At 43.6% G+C, this 25,485-nt stretch overlaps 1 protein-coding gene across 2 annotated transcripts in view; it reads right to left on the reverse strand.

The window, feature by feature from the left end:
* Window positions 1-560: 560 nt before the first annotated feature.
* epha7 (eph receptor A7) overlaps window positions 561-25,485 on the reverse strand; it is a 317,267-nt gene continuing 292,342 nt past the window's right edge. For both annotated transcript variants that reach the window (XM_041187949.1, XM_041187948.1), the window contains 5 exons: window positions 24,796-25,005; window positions 19,949-20,098; window positions 16,668-16,861; window positions 11,366-11,521; window positions 561-2,840 (listed from right to left, as the gene is read on the reverse strand). In XM_041187949.1, coding sequence (XP_041043883.1) covers window positions 2,726-2,840; window positions 11,366-11,521; window positions 16,668-16,861; window positions 19,949-20,098; window positions 24,796-25,005 — 825 coding nt within the window. In that variant the 3' untranslated portion in view covers window positions 561-2,725. The remainder of the gene's footprint in view (window positions 2,841-11,365; window positions 11,522-16,667; window positions 16,862-19,948; window positions 20,099-24,795; window positions 25,006-25,485) is intronic.

Below are 25,485 nucleotides of genomic sequence, written 5' to 3' on the forward strand. Positions count from 1 at the left end.
GGGAGGGAGGAGAAGGCGTGAGGGCAGATGCGCGGGAGATGGGCCGGACACGGTTGAGGGCCCTGTCAACGACCGTGGGTGGAAAACCTCGGTTAAGGAAGAAGGAGGACATGTCAGAGGAACTGTTTTTGAATGCAGCATCATCGGAACAGATGCGACAGAGGCGAAGGAACTGAGAGAATGGGATGGAGTCCTTACAGGAAGCGGGGTGTGAGGAGCTGTAGTCGCGATAGCTGTGGGAGTCGGTGGGTTTGTAATGGATATTGGTGGACAGTCTATCACCAGAGATTGAGACAGAGAGGTCAAGGAAGGGAAGGGAAGTGTCAGAGATGGACCACGTGAAAATGATGGAGGGGTGGAGACTGGAAGCAAAATTAATAAATTTTTCCAAGTCCCGACGAGAGCATGAAGCGGCACCGAAGTAATCATCGATGTACCGGAGAAAGAGTTGTGGAAGGGGGCCGGAGTAGGACTGGAACAAGGAATATAGAAAGTAAGGCTGAGCTCAATAAAAAGTGCATAAGATCAACCAAAATTAAACCACTGGATATCACGGAAGCACTTTTCAAAAAATATATTTACAGTCCTTTACAAAGAATTGAAAAATAAGACCATCAAAATAACCACGAAAAATCTAATGAAATATTTATACAGATTCCGAGTTAAGAGAATACAACAAATTCTGGTGAGTAAAAAGGTGTTTTGAAATTATACTGCTCCCTGATGTTCTGTGGAAGTTCAGCCAGTCTTTCTCCGTAACTCCAGCAGGATAATGATGCAACCTCCAAGGCAAACAGCAGAAATGGTCGTCCATCTACACCATTTCTCTGGGGTTCCTGCAAGACATTGGACAACCCCCCTGTAGAACTTCAGGGCCACTGTTTTTGAATCAAACAAAAATAAATAATAGAATGCATAAACCCCACCCCCCCAAAAGAGAAAAACACAATTATAAAAACACTGTACATGATCTGAAAAAGTCAGAAAAATGGCATTTCTTCAGAATTTTTCTTTTTAGACAACATTTGCTAATCTACAACCTTCTTTGGTCCTAAATGTGATTTAATTATTATGTACAACTGAAAATAAATGAGTTGTCTGTGATTCTCTGTCAGTGAAATAGAAAAATATAGTGCATTTTCAATGTGTACTGAGTTCACTACAGACAGACCTGTGTAAAAAAATGACAGTATAAATAAATTACAACTTTTACATAGAAGCGTTCACATCCCACAATACAAGAAGGTGAGAGTAGAATTCTGATCTGAGCTGTGGGGTCTCTCATAAGACAATCAAAATCAAATTAAACAGCTCCACTCTTTGGAATCCTCTGACAGTCAATGCTGACCAAGTTGCCATCGTTTCTGCTATAGAAATGCAGATGAGAAAAATCCAATGAATAGAGGATTGGTCAGGTTGTACCAATTACAGAAATCTGGGTATGAACTTTGCCCCACGTTCCTCTGAGAAAAGAGATTTTGATCAGAGTTCAATAAACTTGATTGCTTCAACCATCTTTAGATCATTCTATGGATTTGCAGACTGAAGTCGCCCTGTCTAGGGACCTTTGGATAGGTCCATATTTATTCCATGCTCTGCATCACCATAGCTTATTCGAAACATAATTACCTCATATCAAACACCATCGTTCCTCAGTTTCCTTTGTTGAAATGTTATGTTTTACATTTCATATGTCTGTCTAGTCTAAGGCTGGATACATCAGGTTAGTATAGAAGAGATGCCTGCCTTTATCATTCAGTTGATAGTTAACTGCAGTCTCTCACTGTGTTTGCTTTGTTCCTAATTTTATTGTTAAAATGTTTTCATCATCAATATATTCACTAAGGTGGCATGCTATAGTATGAGGCCTGAACTAATTATAGTGTACTGAAAGAAAAATCTGTTTCAAAGGATACTAACTCCTACTTTTCCCATAATCCAACCTCTAAATGTTTAGGTTTTTGTTGAATAATATCTTAAAGGGCAATGAAAGTCTTAGGAACTGGCAAATTTCTTCTTGAAGTATATGGGAATGACTGACCCTAAGAGTAATAAATGGAAGTTTTTGAGGATACTAATATGTACCAAAAAGGAAAGCATATTAAATGTAAACTAAAATGGCCATTGCCTATATGTTGTACAATTGGCATAACAGTTTTAAAATCATCAAATAGATAAAATAAATTGGGTAGATAGAGATGGGTCAATGATTAATTAAGAACCCAGGGCAGAGCTAACTTTCTTTGGCTTCTACCCAACATTACAGGTCAGTAATGAGAAGATGGCTGAATGAACACCATTCAGCAAGCGCAAATCTTGAAAACAATTTAATTGATTAACCAGAACCTGATGGATCCATTTGACAAATATAGTCTACGTAAATTGATATGTACACTTTTAAAAAGCCTAGTAGACAAAAAGGAGGTTAGAACGCTCAATGTTTTTTTTTTTGTTTTGCTTTTGTGTAAAGTTCTAAATGTTTCAGGTAGTAGTTTCTTCATAATGTGCATGTTCCAGCCACTCTCATTGTGTACTGTTATACATCCTTTTTGCTCTTTAGGTGACTTTGAGGAACATTGTTACACATCTTCCCTTGAATCTCTGATCCATAACAGGAAGGAACTAAGAAGAATGTTGGTACCGACAGTACTTAGCAGCAGATGGTGTCTTTTTCTCCAAATTTTAGGAATGTCTTTTCCCTTTGCACAAAGGGAGAAATGATCTATTACACTTGGATCCCGGTGCCATGCAAGTGCAGCATCTGGGCTCTCATAGTCTGAATGCTGCTCATGATTTTCTTCTGGTGGCCAACTAATGTAATTCCCAAACTCAGCACATCCCTGTATAACAGAAAGGCATAGTGATTAAAAATACAAGGTTAACTCAATACAGTTAAGTTAAAACTACATTTGCGAAACAGCTGTAATATTCAAGGCCACAGGAAAGTAGAAATGAGACGCCTTCATTCATTGCATCAGGTTTGTCCGGCCAACTGGGTCCTTTCAGGTCCTTACTGACCACAGTGCTCACACTCGTCCCAATTTAAAATTTCCCCAGTGCCTACTGATCCAGCTATCTCCTTCAGAAAATTTGCCACACTAGGTGGCAGATCTATGAAGAAGTTACTCCTTTGGTTACATTTAACTCATGGCTTAATTTTGCCTGATTGTGATGCACCACAGACTCTGAATTTTCTTTCTCCCAAAGACCTTCAAAAATTTTATTGATTCCTTTTATTATTTTACACTCTTGCCATATCTATTCTTTTTCAATTAGAGCACGTTTATCATTTGAATTTATCTGTACAGCACTTTGCCTTTACAGCTGCTACTTTGAATTGCCACAGCACTGCCAAGTGCTTTATCAGCTGTTAATTCCATCAGTTTGTACTCATATTTGCAATTTTTACCCCTAATGTGCATTGCCTTACATTTCTCAATATTGAATACTTTTTGCCACTTAGTTTTCAGTCATTGCGTGCCTGTAGGTCACTTTGAATTTCACCTCTTTACTCATCCTGCTTTTCCAGACAAACTGGTAATATCTCTAAATATAAGATTTTAATTACAATGCTCTCACTGAAGTCACTTATACATATTATGAACAGCAGTTCATTATGAACAGTCAATCCCTGCAGTGTTCCAAAGGTCACAGCTGCCCAATCAGAAATGTCGCTATTAATAACTGCTCCCATTTTCCATTATGAATACAATTCATTATCAAATTTACAACATCCTTGCTTTTATTTGAGCCATATGATTCTTCAGTAGACTCCTGTTGAAAGTCAAGATGTGGAAGAGTAAATTTTCCATTTATCGTTCCTTGCATATTTGTGCGCACATCGGGAGATTGCACAGCCACCGCCCATGTTTCACCCACAACCCATGAATTAATGAATGGAAAATGATGAGCTGTGGGAGCATAACTTCTCTCTATGTTCTCCCAATGAGTACAATTTTGCATTGTGAGCCGTGAAGCAGACAATTTATCCTACAATGTCCTCTTCATAACTATTATCAATGTGTTCGTCATGACCTGCCTACATTAATTTGGAGTTACTATCTTTACTCTTTCTAAATAAACTATAGCTGCTTCCTTTAGAATAGGCTATCATTCTTTTCCATCAGGTTTTGATTTCGCAAGATCTTGCTTCTGACCTTTTTAAATCAAGAGTACAACTCGTTGTTTCCAATGACAACTGGTCATTCATCACTGCCTCCCTCCCAATTCCATATTCAATAAATGGTTAATATTTTCTACCATAGCTCCCTCTACTTTTACCCTCGTTTCTATTAGTAGTTTTATATTCATTCCATTTAATCCAGGTATTTTATGAAAATTTAAGTACTCAATTTACAAATGACCATTCATGTCTGGTGACTATTTTCATTGTGAACACAGATGAATTTCATGCCAGCTTCTTGACTACAAGAGCTTTTGGAGTTATAACTGTTACAGAATGTATTGAACATTTTCTTCCATACTGCTCACATTCTCTTCTATGTCCTTGTCTAAACTGCAATAATATAGATCTGTCAGTAGGAAAGTGTACCTTGCAGTTGGCACTGAGCAGAATAAATAGGCCCAGGGGATGCCAGGCTTACTCCTTTATCTGGCTTTAGTTTGCAGACAAGTGCAGTGCTACCAAATGGCTTCGGTGTCATAAAGTTGGGGAAGAGATCATTTGATTAATATTTCCACTACAGATTATTAGCTCGCAATCTCTTCTGGAAGGATTCAGCTTGGCTTTAGTGGCCAGACAGCTTTTTGACACTCATTATTTGGGCAAGATATAAAAGAACTCCTGATGCTTGTGGAGCAATTGGGAAATAACTGGAGGGAAAGGAAAATTGGAAGAAGAAGAAAGGCACAAAGAAATGGAGGAGATTACGATGAATCATAACATCAATCCAATGGATGTGAACTGAGCAAAAGTATTATAAAGTTTGTGTGTGAGAAAACAGCAAAGGACACTGATTTAAATTTCTTTTGAAATACAAACCATTGGTGTATGTTAAAGAGTTTAACACGGGGAGAGGGATACACCTGGCACCGACAAAACAGTCAGCCTAACATCAGTGGTGGAAGTATTTTCTTTTTAATTCATTCATGGAACATGGACGTCACTGGCCACTTGACCAGCCATAATTGCCCTTTGAGAAGCTGATGGTGAGCAGCCTTCTTGCCAGCTCAGTGGCTACTGAGCCATTTCAGATGGAAATAATAGTAAATCATATTGCTATGGTCGGTATGGAGTCACATATAAGCCAGATAAAGTAGGGATAGCAGATTTCCTTCCCTAAAAGACATTAATGAATCAAATGGGTTTCTATGACAATTTAGTAGTTAGATGGTGACCATTAGAGATCCTAGCCTTTTAATCCAGGTTTTCTTAATAAAATTCCCCAGTTGTTCTAGTGGTATTTGAACCCTATCTCTGGATTATTAATCCAAGCATCTAGATTACTATTCCATTATGTAACCACAATGCTATCATTCATTTTAAACACAATAATCAGGGACAGAATACATTTGGAAAGGCATGAATAAATGAAAATAGGCACAGATTTGTTAAAGGCAAATCGTGTTTGACTAATCAAGTTCTTTAATAAAGTAACGGAGAAGGTTGATTAGGGCAGTACGATTGATATTGCATATAATGCCACATCATAAACTTGTTGGTAAAGTTGAAGCCCATGGGATTAAAGGGATACTGACAGCTTGGATACAAAATAAGAAACATAAAGCAGAGAGTGCAGAAAGGGTGATTTTCAGGCTGGAAGCTGCAGTGGTGTTCCCCAGGGGTTGAGATTGGGACCATTGCTCTTTTTGATATACATTAAAGATCTGGACTTGGATATACAGGGTGTAATTTCAAAGTTTACAATGGTATGAAACTTGGAAATGTGGTAAACCATGAAGAGGAGTTAGTAACAGAACCTGACAAGGACATACAAGAGGATGTGAACTGTACAGAAGAAAATGTTCAATAAATTCTGTAACTGAGGTTAGTGAACAGACTTCAGGAGGACAAACAGATTACAAAAATGGGTAGATATGTGACAGAGAAGGGTGATGTGATACATTTTGATAGGAACTCTGAAGAGAGATAATATGAACTAAATGATACAATTTTATACTAGTTGCAGGAACAGAGAGACTTGAGGATGTCTGTACACAAATCTTTGAAGGTGGCAGGACAAGTTGAAAAGACTGCTAAAGTACGTAGAATCCTTGGCTTTATTAATAGAGGAATAGAGTACAAAAGCAAGGAAGATACGCAAAATCTTTTTAAAACACTGGTTAGGCCTCACCTGGAGTAGTGCGTCTAATTCTGAGCTCCACAGTATAGGAAAGATGTCAAGTCCTTGGTGAGGGTGCAAAAGCGATTTACTAAAATGGTTTGAGGGAAAGTTTAATTTAGGCAGAAAGAAAGGAGAAGTTGGAGATGTTCTCCTTTGCAGAGAAGGTTAAAAGGAAATTTGATAAAGATTTTCAAAACAGGATTGGTTTTGACAGAGTAAATAAGGAGAAACTGGCAAAAGTATCAGTAACTTGAGGATGCAAATTTAAGGTGATTGGCAAAAGAACCAGAGGCGACATGAGAAACTTATTTTTTTTACACAGTGAGTTGTTGTGATGTGGAATACATTGCCTGAAAGGGTGGAGGAAGTTCAATGGTAACATTCAAAAATTTTATAAGTACTTCAAGAGGAAAGATTTGCAGGTCTATGGAGAAGGGGAGGGGAATTAACTGGATAGCTCTACAAAAGAGTCGGCAAAGATAGGATGGGCCTCATTCCATGCTGTGTCATTCTATGAACATACTTTAATGGAACCTTACAGAATTTCTGATAAGTGAGGAGCAAAGAGAAAAGTTAGGGAAAGGTGAACCTGATCGCTATATGACAAGTATATGTTTTATCTCTAAAATCATATTCAATGTAAAGTATTAGTTCTTTAATAGGTATTAAGGGCCAGATTTTCACTCCAGAAGTGGATAGCGTGAGCTGGGAAATTTCCTGGCTTGCCGCACCCTCCTCAGGAAAAAACGCCCCACCAGACTAAATTTTTGTTTTGAAGTGGTGGGCGTGAGTGCAAGGAGTTGGGCTCACTACTCCTGGACACAGATCGGAGACAGCTACAGGGGCTGCTGACTGCTACAGCAAACTGCTTAAAAGGCCTGCCCTAGTTCTCTGGGATGTTGTCCTAGTTGTTTGGTTAAATATTAGGTTCACTAGCCCTCACTGCTCACACCCCATCGGACTTCCCCACTCATAACCCATGCCAACTTAATGCATCCACCATCCTTTGCCTTTATCTCCGCCATGCTAACTCAACAAGTGTCCACCATGCACAGACCTCAGGAACCATGCTGATATGAAATAAAGTAAAGGTCTAAATATCAATTATATCGTTACCTTTATTATTCACTCCCACTCATGGAAGCTCATTTAAAACTTTGACAGCCTCTGAAGTACTTAATCCTTTCTAAAAACAAACAATTTTTAAAATTCATTCATGGAATGTAGGCTTCACTGGCTGGGCCAGCATTTATTGCCCATCCCTGGTTGCCCTTGAGGAGGTGGTGGTGAGCTGCCTTCTTGAACCGCTGCAGTCCATGTGGTGTAGGTACACCCACAGTGGTATTAGGAAGGGAGTTCCAGGATTTTGACCCAGCTGCTGTGAAGGAATGGCAATATATTTCTAAGTCAGGATGGTGAGTGACTTGGAGGGGAACTTACAGGTGGCGGTGTTCCCATCTATCTGCTGCACTTATCCTTCTAGGTGATAGTGGTCTTGGGTTTGGAAGGTGCTGCCTAAGGAGCCTGGGTGGATGAATTCCTGCAGTGCGTATTGCAGGTGGTACACACTGCTGCTATTGTGCATTGGTGACAGAGGGAGTGAATATCTGTGGATGTGGTACCAATCAAGTGGGCTGCTTTTTCCTGGATGGTGTGAAGCTTGAGGGTTGTGGGAGCTACACTCATCCAGGCAAATGGGGAGGGTTCCAGCACACTCTTGACTTGTGCCTTGTAGATGGTGGACAGGCTTTGAGGAGTCAAGAGGTGAGTTATTCGCCACAGGATTCCTGGCCTCTGCCACAGTATTTATATGGCTAGTCCAGTTCAGTTTCTGGTCAATGGTAACCCGCAGGGTGTTGATAGTAGGGGATTCAGTGATGGTAATGCCATTGAATGTCAAGGGGCAATGGTTAGATTCTCTCTTGTTGGAGATGGTCATTGCCTGATACTTGTGTGGCACGAATGTTACTTGCCACTTGTCAGCCAAGCTTGGATATTGTCCAGATCTTGCTGCATTTGGACATGAACTGCTTCAGTGTCTGAGGAGTTGCGAATGGTGCTGAACATTGCGCAATCATCAGCGAACACCCCCAATTCTGACCTTATGATGGAAGTAAGGTCATTGATGAAGCAGCTGAAGATGGTTGGCTGAGGGCTGAGGACACTACCCTGAGGAGCTGAAATGACTGACCTCCAGTTACCACAACCATCTTCCTTTGCTCTCCAACCATTGGAGAGTTTTCCCCCTGATTCCCATTGACTCCTGTTTTGCTAGGGCTCCTTGACTCTATACTCAGTCAAATGCAGCTATATGTCAAGGGCAGTCACTTTTACCTCACTTCTGGAGCTCAGCTCTTTTGTCTATGTTTGAAACAAGCTGTAACGAGTTCAGAAGCTGAGTGGCTCTGGTGGAACCCAAACTGGGTGTCAGTGAGCAGGTTATTACTAAGCAAGTGCCATTTGATAGCACTGTTGATGACCCCTTCCATTACCTTACTGATAATCAAGAGTACTGATGGGCTGGTAATTGGCTGGGTTGGATTTGTTCTGATTTTTGTGTGCAGGGCATACCAGAGCAATTCTCCCAATTGCCAAGTAGATATCAGTGTTGTAGCTGTACTGGAACACAAGTCTTCAGTCCTATTGCCGGAATATTGTCAGGTTCCATAGCCTTTGCAGTATCCAATGCCTTCAGCAGTTTCTTGATATCAAGTGGAGTTAATCGAATTGGCTGAAGACTGGCATCTATGATGCTGGGGACCTCAGGAGGAGGCCGAGATTGATCATTCACTCAGCACTTCTGGATGAAATTTTATCAAATGCCATTGAACATCAAGGGGCCTTATCTTTTGTACTGATGTGTTGGGCTTTCCCATCATTGAGGATGGGGATATTTGTGGAGCCTCCTCCTCCAGTGAGTTGCTTAATTGTCCACCACCATTCACAACTGGCTGTGGCAGGACTGCAGAGCTTAGGTCTGCCGTGATCGGAGTCGAACATGGGTCCAAAGAGCATTACCCTGGATTACTAGTCCAGCAACAATACCACTATGCCATTGCCTTCCCTACATTCCTAGCACCACATCAAAGACAAATAATCCTTTAATGATCTCTGAGCTGTCAAACAAATTGCAAAATTACAACCCTCCCACCCCTGCCTGGGATAATTAGGCTGTGGAAAGCAGCCAAGCATTAATAATGATATAATGTAAGCCTTGGGGTGATGTCAACAATAAGCTAGAACAGATTATTTTTACCTCTCACTGACATATGCAGGCTGTGTTTTTAAAATTTTTAAAGGGCTGGGGATTAAAATAACTTCATAGCTTCACCATTCTACAGAACTTATCCACCTTTCGTGAGCCTTTACATCTCCTTCATAAAATCATGACTCCCACACTGCAGGATAAGGTCCTTGCTACGTGAAAATGGGCTCTGTTTGAACTCTGAGTTTGGGTTTACCCCATGTGAGTCATGCTCTGCCCCTTTCCCCTTCTGGTAAAAAAGCACTGTTGGAAATGGGGGCGGGACTTCTGGATCAGGGTGCTGCCCACCAGTTTTAAAGGTCTGCGGAGTCTCCATGGCTCTGCAAAATCTGGCCCTATATTTTTATCCGATTTGGTATACTCCACGATTAACTTTGGCTTCTGTGTTTCTTTATCGTAAGCTTTTGTATACTATTACTAATTTACACCTCTGCACTTTTACAAGACAGCTGCAATGCTGAAACATGTGTAATAAAAATACAACGAACAATTTAGGAGAAAAATGTGCAGCAATTCACTGCAAAATACATGTCAAAGTTCAGAATCATTACCTAGCTGACTCTCCCATCCTTTACTTAAGGGGACCATTGTGCTATTATAAAGGACAGTGTTTTTGTTCTTCAACCTTCCCTTAAAATGCTTCCTTTTTAATTAGATTTAAATCACAAGCTACAGAATTTAAAACAAAATAAACAAGTTACAGCCAAAATCAAACTACTTTGTATTCCATGGGATTCTGAAATCTTTTGGGGTTGCCCACTGCAATCCCATCTTTATCTCTGCAGAATTGGAAAATTAATAACCTTGCCTGTAATACACAAAGAACTATTTCCTATAATCATTGGGCAGAACTTTCTGCCTGTGGGGTGGGCGGGCCCGACCCAATCTCCATTGGGCGAGGAGCCGATTCCCGCCGGAGAAGCGGGCCCTGCCGCCATTTTAAGTGGGCAGACCAATTAAGGCCCACCCAGTGTGACGGCCGCCGGGAAGCGCTAAGTGCTGCCTGTGCAGGCAAGGGGGCGATTCCCCAAATGCGAGCGTGCGCTCTTTCTCGCATGCGCACGAAAGAGCGCACATCTCCCTGAGACTAAGTGCTGCCTCAGGGAGATCGCTGACAGCTGTATAAAGTTTAAAAATAGAAAAATAATAAAATCTTTAACATGTCCCCCTCATGTGACAATGTCACACGTGAAGGGACATGTTAATAAATTTCACTGAAACTTTAATAAACTTTTTTAAACCCTACATGAAACCTCATCCCGCTGATGGATGATGTTTCATGTTTTTTCAGAAGCCCGCCAGGGCTCCCGGCCTGCTCACCAGCCTTAAGGTTGGATGGGCAGGTCCTTTAATTGTTTTAATTGTCCTGTCAATGGCCTCAATTGGCCATTGACAGGTTGGTGGGCGAACAGCTGATCTCGCCGTGCCCCCGCCTTCCTGAAAATTTAAATGGGGCAGGATGATGTCGGGGGGAACCCCCAACGTCATCCCGTATCATTTTGCTGTTGGTGAGCGGGCCCTACCCCCTGCTTGCCGACAGCAAAATCCAGCCCTGTGAGTAATTAAAGGAAAAACATTTCTCATTGCAAGAGATTTCAGGATTTTTAAGTATTACATCCATCCATTTTTATTGAAAACCAATGATCTTGCTAATCGCCTGAAACCATTTGATATTTTCAAATTGACTACTGGATGATAGACAAATGGCTTCATTTTTGTTCTTTTATGGTACAATAGTGCATCATAAACATTTGTCTGTTTCAATTTAATTTTTATTTCGAAGCGTTAAACTCACTCAATGGTCATCCTAGCGACAGATTCCAGTGTGCTATACCCTGCAGCTGTGAAGTTATCCTTGTATCGCTCCATCTTGATGGCCTCCAGCCAGTCACCTACACAGCGGAAGGATGTGAAGTCAGGAGTGTTCTGATCTAGAAGAGGATTGATTGGTCTGTATGGGGTGAGGGAAAATAATAACCATAAAGACAGCTAAAATTTAACCATTTATCAAGTAGTTCACACTTAACATGTCAGCACATTACAAATAGACTAATTTATATAATTATGAATACTAAAATGTGGGTCAAACATTAAAACCCTCCAAAATGCAGCCCCCTGATAGATCTATCAAGATAGATCTATGGCTAGATATGTGAGTGACCTATAGTGACAGGGATGGTCTAAATTTCAATCCTTGACCTATGCGAAGGAAGCTGATGCCAGTAGGAAGGCTACAATCAGCATCTGCCAGGGTTCTTGCTCCTGAGCACTACCCAGTAATCTGTGCTGCAGAATAGCTGGCTGTTGTGAGAAAAGACTGGACTCAACTTTGGAGCCCTCCAGCTTCATCCCCTTCATTCCCTGCTGGATACGCATTAGCGACCATAAGAGTGACTGCTTGAGAGGCACTGGAATCACACACACAATATGAAAAGAAGGGAAAAACAGAGGATACAAAATCCTTCAGAATACATATAATCCCACATTGACAGAGCTAACAATTTTCATCTCAATAAATGAATCAATGCTGCTTTTAAAAAAAGTGCCACACCATGTTTTGACTTTGTAAAACAAAACTAGATGCATTCTTGAAAAATCTGTTTAAGAAACCAACCAACATTAGACAGCATAAATTTGCATACTAATTGTCTTTACTGACACCACAGTTAAAATTATGAGCATTAGATATGTTAGCAGTGGTCTTCTCAACATGTAAATCCCAATTTTAACCTAATTCCTCTCCCTCCTCATCACCCCCACAGGTCAGACTGTAAAATCAAATGAGGTGTTAAAAGGCCATCCATAGAACCATAGAAAAACTACAGCACAGAAGGAGGCCATTCGGACCATCTTATCCATGCTAGCCTGAGGACACCCAGGTGCCCTTTCTAATCCCACCTTCCTGCACCTGGCCCATAGCCCTAAAGCTCACAGCACTTAAGGTGCAGATCCAGGTACTTAAGAGTTTAGAGTTTCTGCCTCTATCACCAACTTGGGCAGCGAATTCCAGACACCCACGATCCTCTGCGTAAAAAAAGGTTCTTCCTCATGTCCCCCCTACACCTTCTGCCACTTATCTTGAATCTATGTCCACAAAACCTGGCCCTATATTTTTATCCAATTTAGTATACTCCATGATTAACTTTGGCTTCTGTGTTTCTTTATAGTAAGCTTTTGTATACCATTACTAGTTTGCACTCTGCACTCCGACCCGAGCCTTTCCCATTCCCACTGATCAGATTACGGAAAAAAAAAATCAAGATTGTAAACTTGCAGTGCTTCTGAAGGATGAGTCTTCCAGGCTCATGGGAAGTCCCACTGTAACAGAGCCTCTAGCACCCTGGAAATGTTTTATTACTCAACAATACTGAGGCAGCATTATCACTTTATAAACGTGGCAGGCTCCTCATTTGAGTACGCAAGGGGTTTAATGTCTTTTTGAAGCCCCAGATAGGTTAACAATGGTTCCAGTCAATGAGCGGAATTTGCTGCAGCCACTGGCGTCAGATGTGATCGGTGGCATGAGCAGACAATATGATGGGTTTTACGGTGCCGTGAAATGAGTTTGCAATTGCCTGCTCAGCCTGCCAACGGCAGGCCATGTTTCCCATCATCGCACATTGGGAACGTCATTGTAATACACCAGCATATCATTATCAGGCCAGCGCGCCGTAATCATCCCCTCACACTGGATCGTCCATTCACCTCAGCAGGAAAGCATGTCAACATGTTTCACAACAGCACATAAAAGGTGTAGACTTGGCAGCCTGCATTTTGAGGGGAACTTGGAGGTGAGTACACAGTAACGTTGTGCAGCTCTCGCCAGGGTCACCTGTTGGACTTCCAGATTCAGGGGCGTTGGGGGGGCCGGGGTTAAAGGCAGCCCTACCGCTGAATATAGCACACAAGCATTTGGGGTGGGGGTAGGGTGGGTGAGGGAAGTGGCCATGCTTTAGGGAAACCTGTACAAAGTGACTGAGGCAGTTCAAATGCAACCACATTCACAGGAAGAATTTTTCCCAAGTCGGGCAGGCTGAGCGGGAACAGGCGCGGGCAGGCACAGACCCAATCGTGGGCTATTTTATGTGGGCGGTCCAATTAAGGCTCACCCCGTGTGTTTATCGACCCCCGAGGATAGTGGGAGTGGGTGGATAGTGGTGGGTGTGCATATTGCAGGAGGCTGATGACAACATGTAGTGAGGACACTCCATAAATCTTGACATAGTCTCTGAGAAAGTCTGACTCCTGTCTGGCCAAGGGCAGCTTGCTTGCGCTCAGTGATCAGGGTCATATTGTAGTGACGCAGCCATGAAACTTTATAAGTATCTGATCCTTTGTCCGCCTTCAGCACCTGAGCCCTTCAGGAACTGGAACACAACATCAATGGTCACAGATGCTGAAGAGATGGGGGCCAGCCCCACCTTAAATGTCCTGCGAGCACACAGAGAATGACGGAACTCTGTGATGCCTGCTTACTACATTCTGGCAGTAATGACAAGCACCACCAAGATGCAGGCATCAATAATGTGTCCAGGGAGTGTGAGGCTGGACCATCACTTTAGTCTGAAGACTGTACAGACTACAAGAAGCCCTGGACTGAGACACCTGCCTTTACCTTGTGCAGAAAGGTTTCACATATGAGTGACAAGAACACTCATCAGGACAAGGAGCCATAGGCAGGGTGACATTCTTGGGAGTTTACTTACAATAGTGAACAGTATGTACAAGTGATTAATACCCGTGCCCAGGCTGTGCAACTAATTCTCCTTAACTGTCCTAACCCTGTCTTGGTGCTCCCCGGACAGCCACGGCAGGGGCAGAGGCAGCTTGCTGACTGCGACACCCTGTCTGTGATGACCTTGGCAGGCATCCTCTGGAGGGCTGAGACTTGGAAGGCCCCGGCCTGCTTTTGGGGTCCTGCTGTGTGGCAGTGGCACCCTCCTCGGCCTGTGGAGCTGGACCTGCTGAGGTCACAGGAAGGGGGACTCGGATGGCCGGAAACTCTGTGTCACCTGGATGGATGGTCCTGAAGTGTGACCCTGCCCGCCCCAGGCTGACTCCTTGAGGAGCAGGGGTAGCTGGAGTGAGATCGAGCTGCCCAGCACCCCTCTCGCTTACACACTGTTGGAGGCCAACTATGGTATCAGCAATGGAGTTGAGCCCGCGCAGCAGTGCAGGAGCGAAGTCCTGGACCAAGATCTCCATTGTGGCCGCCATCCTACCACTGTTGACCTTGGTCCGTTGGCATGCCGGTGCTATCACCTCAGAGTGAAGACGGATGAACTCCTCCATCGTGGCTTGCAATCTGAGGAGTGCAGCGGACATCCCTTTCTGATATTCCCAAGCTTGTCTTTGCAGCTCCAGCAACTGTGACGTGACTGAGTCCAGAGGTTTGTCATCTGACTCCGACTCAGCAAACTCTGGCCTCCAGCAATCCTCCGAGTGCCAGAAACCTGGAAAGACCCTGCCGCCGCCTGCTGTGGATCAGAAAGTGCGATGTTTTCACCAGATTGTAATCCCGGGGCTACTCTAAAGCTAGGTCCCACCGAGGTGTGTGTCTCTGCGATGGTGGAGGGCGTGGGTGAGCGCTGTTACGTGACTTCAGGGAGGGTGCCTCCAGATTCCTCTTCAAAGGTTTCTTTGAGGCTTGATTGGAGGCTCTGGGTCGTGGACTCTAGTGACTGTTTCCCAGATGTGCCTGCGGAAGCAAGGGTAAATAATTAGTACATGGCAGTAGCCTGTGAAACAGGGCAAATCACTCCTGGCATGATTGTCTGAGGGATGTTGGGCTGCTGGATCCTCACTTGGTAGAGCAGCGCTGACCTCACCGTCAGCACAGGAATGGTCCAGATCCTTGCCGGCCAGCTGGATAGCTCTGTTTTCAAAATCCATGAGGACCTTGATGTCGGGCATTCCGACATGGATCTGCGGCCTCTCCTTCTTGTTGTGTGCCACCTTGTTCTGCATGGATAGACATGGAGAGATTGTAAGCAGGATGCCTGCCAGGCCAGATGATAAGTATGCCTGGATGGAAAGTGGGTCCAACGGATGGCATAAGGACAATGAAGGTGTGTGTGAGAGAGTGAATGCTGATGTCCCTTGGATTGGCAGTGAGTGAAGGCCCTGTGGATGTGTGACAGATTTGTGAGTGTGTGAGTTGAGAATGATGAGAAGAGTGTCTTACCCTGGTGGAATGGAGGAGATCATTCATCTTCTTGCGGCACTGGATGGCTGTCCTCTTCTGAAGGGCGTTGGCGCTGACCACCGCTGCCACTGCCTCCCAAGCCGGATTAATGCAGTTGCTGCCCATCCTGCAGCCAGAGCAGGGATAGAGGACATCCCGGTGAGCCTCCACAGCATCCAAAAGGCGCTTGAGGGATGCGTCGCTGAACCTGGGGGCTGCAGACTTCTGCAGTTTCAGGGCCATGTCTTCCGTGCAGCAGTTGTGATCTGGACGCACTGAAGTGTGTGACTTTAAATATGGCGCCCAGCATGATGCAGTGGCAGGGTGATGGCAGGTGGCAAATGAGAGCCTGCCCGCCATGGAAATGGCGTGTTTCCCGGGAATGCATAAATAATGAGGCAGGTTCGGGATGACACGGCGTGAAAACCTGCCATTGCAGCCAGCGTGTTGTTTTACTCGCCCGCTATTGCACTTTGTGCAAATTTGCAACGATTCCACCCAATATCAATGACTTCTTTCAGGTGTACTTCAGACGCAAGTCCTTGACATTGTCATGCATTGCATCAATTCTACATTCATAAAACAGGTGCAACAGGATCTCATTTTTAGGCTACTAAGTTACTGAGGAAAAAAATCACTTGAACAGTGAAAAGTTAATAGTATTTTTAACATTTTCAATAATACTCCACCAGCTTCCACTTCTCCTTTCGTTGCTATCATCTACACACAAGTGCATTATCAGGTCTAAGCTTTAGTTTGGGGTATGTCAATGGCCATAAGCTTGCATGCCACTTCCTGAGGTATTCTGTGATAGCTAAGCTAATATCTTGGTAATTATTAGGCATAACAGTTTCTCTGCTCCGCTAGGTACTTGGATTCCAGTAGAATAAATTCATGTTCAAGTTTTCCTCACCTACTGCAGGTACCCAGGGGAACCTTCAGGCTGTTTGGATTACGGATCATTTTGTCTAGGACCCCAACTATTTGATCGAACTTGGGTCTCTCATTGCGTTCCTGTTGCCAGCAGTCGAGCATCAGCTGGTGAAGGCCAGGTGGACAATCCATGGGAGCAGGGAGACGATAACCCTCCTCAATTGCCTTTATAACCTAAACGGGGAAGAAATGTAAAGGAGTGAGTTGATATATTGGTACATCAAACCCTTCCCACATTCTAATAGAATTTACTCATAGTGTAATGATAAATCACACTGCATTTACATGTTGCTGTACATGTCATATTTGAATCCTGACATGTTGAGCATAAGAACTTTCCGCTTCTCTTGTGCCATCCTTACTTTGTTGGCTGATAGCAGCAGATAGTAATTTAAAATAGCAGGCTGAACGACAGGACTGAGATCACTATTGTTCCATCAATGAGATCATATTGCCTCTTGGATATCTTCTTTTTAAGTACCGCATTCATTCTGAGAATGGTTATGGACGCAGTCATACTAAAATCAACCTGCTGAATAAAACTGGCCCTGTATCAACAGGAAGGTGGCCTGCCCAACTGACCTTGAAGCTATCTAACATTTTTTGTCAGGCCAATCTAGCAATAGAGTTTGGAAGGGAGATGTCAGAGAATGAAGCTTCCCACTTCATCAGCTCTGACTAGGGAATGGAAATGTATTTTCTGCTGCTGTTTTGCTAAGCATCTGTCTTCACCTTTCTGACAGTCTGAGTTACCTTTAACACCAAGAGCTATCACACCAGGTGATGTTATGTTTAAATTGGGATCCCTATGGAGCAGCACTCAAACAGCGAACCATGCCCATCTTCCTTAATTGTTTTAGTTCCTGAGCCACTTCAAATTAAGGTCCACTGGAGAGCACCTTTTTAAAAGGTTTATGCGGCTGCAGAATTATTGTGGCACAAGGTATCCAAAAAAATGTTATACAACTAAATATATTGAGGGAGGTTTTGTTGCAGGTGCAGTGAGTACATACTAGAGTGCAATTCCTGAAGCGATACTCACGTTATATGCAGGAGGCTGATTAAACTCTAGCGTAACCACTGCACCATTCCATATTTGAAAGAAATCTCTGTAGCCCCCACCAAACACCAGCTCCTTCAAACCTTGGCCCCTTAAAACTGTGTTTCTCTGTGCTCTGTGCTGCTTTACCACATACTGTTAGAACTCTAATTCAACTAGATTATGAGTTTCAGGTGTCTGGAATCCTGAATGAAACACATTTAGACACTTTGACATATAATTAGGACAGAATCAACAACCAGGGGCCACATTTTCAAGTGAATGGCTCAGAAATAAGTTGGATATATTCAGCCCTTTAGAAAATAAAATTCTGTCATGCCCAATAAGGCCAGTGATGGAAAAGGTCGGGGCTCCTAAGTCAGGCGTTTCTGCTTTTCTGTCTATGTCTGGAAACTGGGATGTTCAGTGAGATGAGGATTCCTTGCTTCCAGCAGACTGCAAAAAAAAACTTCCTCAGAGAGTAGTAGAGGCAGGGTCATTGAATATTTTTAAGGCAGAGGTAGGTACATTCTTAACGAACAAGGGAATCAAAGAATATTCGGGTTAGGCAGAATAGTGCCTTTGAGGCCACCATCAGATCAGCCATGATCTTAATGAATAGTGGAACAGGTACAAGGGGCTAAACGGCCTACTCCAGTTCCTAATTCATATGTTCGTATGTAAGTGGGCTCTCGCTGGAGGGAGGATAGGCCAAGGAAGTTTTAATATTGCTTTACTTTGAAAGAGGGCTCTGAATCGGTTCTGTGCTGGAAAACTAGGCAATCTCTTTAGATAGGTGAGAGTGACTGCCCTTAACATCAAGGCAGCTTTTGACTGAGTGTGACATCAAGGAGCCCTAGCAAAATTAAAGTCAATGGGACTTATGGGGGAAACTCTCCACTGTAGAGTCATACCTGGCGCAAAGGAAGATGGTTGTGGTCATTGGAGGCCAATCATCTCAGTCCCAGGACATCGCTGCAGGAGTGCCTCATGATAATGTCCTAAGCCCAACCACCTTCAGCTAATTTATCAATGACCTTGGTAAGGTCATAAGGTCAGAAGTGGGGATGTTCACTGATGATTGCACCATGTTCAGCATCATTTGCAACTCCTCAGGTACTGAAGCAGCCTGTGCCCAGGGGAAGGCCCACAGGTGGCCTCACCACTGCCTGATTGGCACATGCTTCGATGTGACTTCCAGAAAATAGGCAGCGCGTGTCTCTCGCTGGCTCTCTAGCTGGCATTTGAGATCCCCGACACCTTCACAAAATTTTGCCCTGTATCACTGTCCCTTTGCTCTCTCTGGATCAAAATTCTAACAGCACTACAACACATGCATGACAGTGGTTCAAGAAGATGGCTCACCACCACCTTTTCAAAGGCAATTAGGGATGGAAAACAAATGCTGGCCTTGCTAGCAATGCTCACATCCCATGGGGCAGGTGGACGCCTAAGGTGTTCTATTATGGGCCACCAGGAGCCCATGCAAGTTAGATGCTCTATCCATTGACTCTGCATACTTTGGCAGGGTTAGGACTGGAGGGCACTAATTAACATATTTGGTGTATCTGCAGAGTTTATATTCCGTGTATTTTGCGGTCCCGGGAGTTTGGGAGGATAATACACGAGATACCTTATCTGATGGCAGCTCTTAAGATCCACATAAATCTGGATCTGCAGAGTCTTCTGGCTTTCGGAGGTCAGCAGTGTTACAGCCATGAGTCGTGATAGTGAGAGAATTCTGTGCCTGCTGGTAATGACACTCTCTTAAGGTAGAGCTGCTTACTATGCTACATAAAGGCTTCTCCACTTGATTTTTGTCAGTATTTCAGAACATGTCTTTGATGTTTGTTATTTCAATCAACAAAGCTAACAAATCATGAAACGATTTGCATTTACAATGAGAAATAATTCAATTATTTTGAAAGTGAGCTGCATAGAATTAATTGCTATTTTTTTCTTTAGCAAAGACTAATTGGGGGCCTGACATATGGTTGGAATCTATTTACACAAGTGAATACATTGATTAAAAATCATCTTGATAGAAGTACATCTCTCCTCCCCAGATGATTCTTTCTTAAGCTTCTAGCACTCAGTATCTATAACAATTATTCTGCGTTGGAATTGCAGATTGTCAACTGGTGGTTCAATAAGAACCCAACTACAGTGCACACATCTCAGTGCAGTGCTAATTGATTCATCATCTCTGAAGAGTAACTTACATCCTGATTGGACATATCCCAGTAAGGTCGCTCTCCATAGGACATTACTTCCCACATTACTATGCCATAGCTCCACACGTCGCTAGCTGATGTAAACTTGCGGTACTGTATGGCTTCAGGTGCAGTCCACCGTACTGGAATTTTACCACCCTATGAGAATAAAGAACATGCCACGAAAGGTTGTCAAGTTCAATTTTATAACTGCTTTGAATTAGTGACCTTACAATGCCACCATTAGCTGGATTATTGCATTTAGGTACAATTGTGTATTCACAGATAGAAATGCATAACTGAGCTCAAATCCAGAATTCAAGTTGTGTTTTTGGCAATACTTCCAAGGGATTCAATGAAGCAAGGTACACACAAAGTAATTTGCTTTATTTCACCACACTTTGGCCCCTACATTCCAGGGATGTTTTGAGTTGAAACATATCTTGAGCAGAGCAGAACTTCCACCAGCCCAGTGGTGAAAACACAAAATCAACCCCTGTTCCAGGGACTTGGGTAATTAAGTGATAAGTGTTGGTGCCTATGCTTTTTTGACACCTGCCTCAATGAGGCAGGGAGTATTTATATTGTGGCACATTGCAGCAGTCCACGTCCAGCAGGGCTCTGGGAAGGATGGGCAAAAATAATTAAAAAGCGGCTTCTGACTTCTGCGGTTTTACAACAATAATGAAACAGTACTGGATCTGATCAACAATTTTAACAGTTCCTACGATCTCATGGCCCTAGTGACATGGGATATCAGGTATTCACAAGTTTCCTTTGTATCCTTGCTCAAGGTGTGGATGAGGAAAATGTGCCATGAGATGTATTCTCCTCATTGACGAGGCATTGGGCGCAATCGTTCCAGATTTGCACCAAGTGTGGTAGAGTGTGGCAAAATAGTTGTTTTACCTGCCAGCCGTAATGGCAGTTTTTCACACCGTATTGTCCCATTTCTGGCTCATTTCTTATGCAGCCATAGGAAACACACCAGCTCACTGGCGGCAGCCTCTGAATCGCTCGCCACGCCGTTACCTCGCTGCTTCCTCATGCAGGGCACCATATTTAAATTGCAGTCAAGTGCGCACTTCTCAATGCTTGCAGCCCAGGACTGCTCCAGTGAAGACATGGCCCCAAAAGCCAAGAGGAGTGCAGCACCCCCCCCCCCCCGATTCAGTGACACATCTCTGGGAAGCCTTCTAGACACTGTGGAGGCCCGCTGTCATGTCCTCTACCCCAGCTCTGGTCACAAGAGGACCATCAGTCTCACCAGTCTGGCTTGGGAGGCAGTGGCAGTGGTGATTAGTGCCAATGCTGCACACAAAAGTTCGGTCATTCAGTGCAGAAAGCTGATGGATGATCTCATCCATGCCTCCAGGGTCAGGCAACCATCTTATCACTCTAAACTCACACACTCACAAGGCCATCACACATTCACTGGCATCTCACTCACTGCCAGCTCAAGGGACATCATCACTCATCCTGTCACACATACCCTCATATCTCCATCTCCATGGCCCCATCTCCTCTGCAGACTGCCTCCTCAGCCCTCACCGTCTTGAGGCACAGGTCAACACATGATCCCAAACACACCTCAGGATACCCCGCTTCCCCAGTACAGCCCTTGCCCTGCAGCCTCTTCGCTAGCCTGAGGTCACTTCTCCCCCTTCCCCAAGCAAGCACTAGCCCTGCAGCCATTGAAAAGCTACCCTCACCTTGCAGCTGATCTGGTGGGTAGCGACCTGCCCGTGAGCCCCCCTAAAAGTGATGTGGTGCTGTCTGCGAAGCCCGGCGCTGATGACTGCGAATGCCGACTGAAGCAAGAAAGGCAAACAAACCTCGAAGCCCCAAGCGAAGTGCAGCTCACCAGGCACACATTGCTTATGTAGGGTTGTGAAATGCCAACCTGCCCGGATGATCCAACATTGGAGGTTTGATTCCGGCAAGCGGGGCTTCTAATGAGAAGCTGAAGTATTGTAATTAGGTTCCCAACATGCATCCAGCATTGACAGGTGGAGGCGACAGTCGAAAACTAGTTTCATGATGGCATGAAACTGATTTTTGGCCTTATCACCATATCACGCCTGATGCTAACAGGGCCGGAAAATTCCGGCCATTATCACAACCTGCAGATTAATGGGTAGGTGTAATATGATCCTGTAACTGAGAATACCAGATTTGTAACATGGTTAAAAAGGAACGGGACCCTGGTGATCAGAAGTGAATGTGCTACCATCTGAGCTATACAGACACCTAAAGGATGTAAGTAGACAGTGTTGAAAACTAAATAAGAAGAGATAGGCTGGATAGAAAGATTATGAAGCATATGAAAAGTGAAGTAGTTTTTCAGAAATGAAAATAATGGATAGTTTTCAGTCTCCTGCTCCAGTCATACTGTAGTGGGGCAATGCCATTGAATGTCAAGGGGCAATGGTTAGATACTCTTCTTCTTGGCGATGGTCATTGCCTGGCACTTGTGTGGCACACGTGTTTCTTGCCACTTGTCAGCCCAAGTATGGATATTGTCCAGGTTTTGCTGCATTTGGACATGGACTGCTTCGCTATCTGAGGAGTTGCAAATGGTGCTGAACATTTCATCGCACATTTACAGTCACAAGCAGAGGCCTAACATGTGCACAGTATTTAGTTCCTGTCTACAATTAGAAAGATGCAACTTAAAGAAAAACCCCACTGGCAATAAAAAGTGCAACCTCTTTTTTTTATTCATTCACAGGGTGTGGGCTTCGCTGGCTGGGCCTGCATTTATTGCCCATCCCTAATTGCCCTTGAGAAGGTGGTGGTGAGTTGTCTTCTTGAACCACTGTGATCCATGTGGTGTAGGTACACACACAGTGCTGTTAGGAATGGAGTTCCAGAATTTTGACCCAGTCACAATGGAGGGATGGTAATATATTTCCAAGTCAGGATGGTGAGAGACTTGGAAGGGAACTTCCAGGTGGTGGTGTTCCCATCTATCTGCTGTCCTTGTCCTTCTAGATGGTAGTGGTCGTGGGTTTGGAAGGTGCTGTCAAAGGAGCCTTGGTGAATTCCTGCAGTGTATCTTGTAGATGGTACACACTGCTGCTACTGTGCACCAGTGGTGGAGGGAGTGAATGTTTGTGGATGTGGTGCCAATCAAGCAGACTACTTTGTCCTGGGTGGGGCCAAGCTTCTTGAGTGTTGTGGGAGCTGCACTCATCCAGGCAAGTGGAGAGTATTCCATTACACACCTGTCTTGTGCCTTGTAGGCGGTGGACAGGCTTTGGGGAGTCCGGTGTTGAGTTACTCATCACATGACTCCTAGCCTCTGACCTGCTCTTGCAGCCACGCTAATTATATGGCTAGTCCAGTTCAGTTTCTGGTTATTGGTAACTCCTAGGATATTGATAATGGGGGATTCGGTAATAGTAATGCCATTGAACATCAAGGGGTGATGGTTGGAATCTCTCTTGTTGGAGATAGTCATTGCCTGACAGTTGTGTGGCACAAATGTTACTTGCCACTTGTCAGCCCAAGCCTGGATATTGTCCAGGTCTTGCTGCATTTGGACATGGATTGCTTCAGTATTTGAGGAGTCATGAATGGTGCTGAATATTGTGAAATCATCAGCAAACATCCTTATGATGGAAGGAAGGTCATTAATGAAGCAGCTGAAGATGGTTGGGCCTAGGACACAACCCTGAGGAACTCCTGCAGTGATGTCCTGGAGCTGAGATGACTGACCTCCAACAACCACAACCATCTTCCTTTGTGCTAGGTATGGCTGGGTATGACTTTGGTTTTCTGCCACTATAAACTAAGAGCAGCAAAAGTAAATTCAACACCTGCCAAAGAGTACCCACCAGCCACCTCATGAAGCTTTCCTGTTCCTGTTCCACACAATAGAAGCAATTTCTAAAATAATTACATTGTCATTGCTTCACTGATTGTCCAAGGCTAGCTTTTAAAAAAAGGTCTTAAGTGTGGCATGAAGTGAGAGAAACAAACTCCTTTGAAACAGACTCCTACATATTTCATCCTTTTCAGTGCATAGCTAGTTAAGACCTACAAAATCAATTTGCTTTTAAATGCCACCTTTAATACAGAAATCATTGCAAGGCAACTTACAGAGTGTAGCTGTGGAAGGCTTTGGAGAGATAAACAAAAGCCTGGTCTAAAATTAGGTTCTGAGGAGCATTTCAAAGATGGGAGAGACATAGTAAGCAGAGTGGTTTAGGGGTGAAAATCCCAGAAGTAGTGATATTACAAGATGGCTGACGACTCTGCAATCAAAGGAAGAATGAAGGGATACAGTGGATGGACATGCGTGAGTGAGAGGGACTAAAGGGCATAGACTTGGATGTAAGACAGGAGCTAATGAAAGCCGACGAAAATCGAAGTGATGGTTCAATGGGACTGAATATGAGATAGGAATTTTCAATGAGTTGGTGTTGTGAAGAGTGGAATTCTAGACATTGAAGAAGTTGAGTTTACAGATAACAAAGGTATGGTTCAGAATTTCTGCTGCACTGGAGGTGAAATTATGATGGTGGTAGCAGGTGATATTGACAGAAGAAAGTAAATGGTCTTGGTGACCGACGTCAATATGATTTTGACCATAGTGTCCATGGTGCTGTGGGCTGGTTTACACTCCACTGTCTTAAGGGTTAAAAAATAGTCCTTATATCAGTCCTTGGCAGCTTCCCCACAGCTCAGCAACTAATTGGTATTTTTGATTAATCATAAACTGTGTATGCTGCAATGGAGCAAAGTTTTGCCGAATGTGAGTCAGAGAATAAACTTTAAGAGATGGGAGTACATTTGATGAAGATAATAATGCTTTCTCAACCATAATAAATGATGGGTTGGAATTCACTCACTGTCGTGGTGTAGACAGCCTCTGGGTCATCTTCCACAATTCTTGAGAGACCAAAATCAGAAACTTTGCAGACGAGATTGCTATTGACCAGAATGTTACGAGCTGCCAGGTCCCTGTGCACATAACCCATATCGGCAAGGTACCTCATCCCAGCTGCAATCCCACGTAGCATTCCCACTAACTGAATCACCGTGAACTGTCCATCATGTTTCTAATGAGATAAAAGCAAAGACCATCTGTAACCTCTGAAGGACAAATTTTGTGCAACACATTATTAATGCATCAAGCCTTGACCTCGTTTCTGTCTGATTAGCAATTAATGAATACAGTCATGCATTTAAATGAAGAAAAGCTATCCAAATTGGTAAATCTTTACAGTACTTGCAATCTCAGGTTTATCAGCTTAATAGCACTCGATGCAACTTTGAGTCCCAAAACCTTTACTTCAAGCCCCACTCCAGAATTTGAGCACAAGCTAGGCTGGCACTTCATAGTACTGAGATATTGCTCTTTGGTTAAGGCATTAAAGTAAAGTCAGTTTTTGTTAGCCTCTCTCCTGTTGTTCAGGCTGAGCACTATTACACCTGAGTGATTTTTAAAATTCGATTTTTCTCTATATACTGTACCCTTTATGCTCAAAAACAGTCAGGGGGGAGTCTGTACAAGTAATTTACTATGATTATGGATATTC

This window comes from Carcharodon carcharias, chromosome 5 (genome assembly GCF_017639515.1).
Source record: "Carcharodon carcharias isolate sCarCar2 chromosome 5, sCarCar2.pri, whole genome shotgun sequence".
Taxonomy (NCBI): Eukaryota; Metazoa; Chordata; class Chondrichthyes; order Lamniformes; family Lamnidae; genus Carcharodon; species Carcharodon carcharias.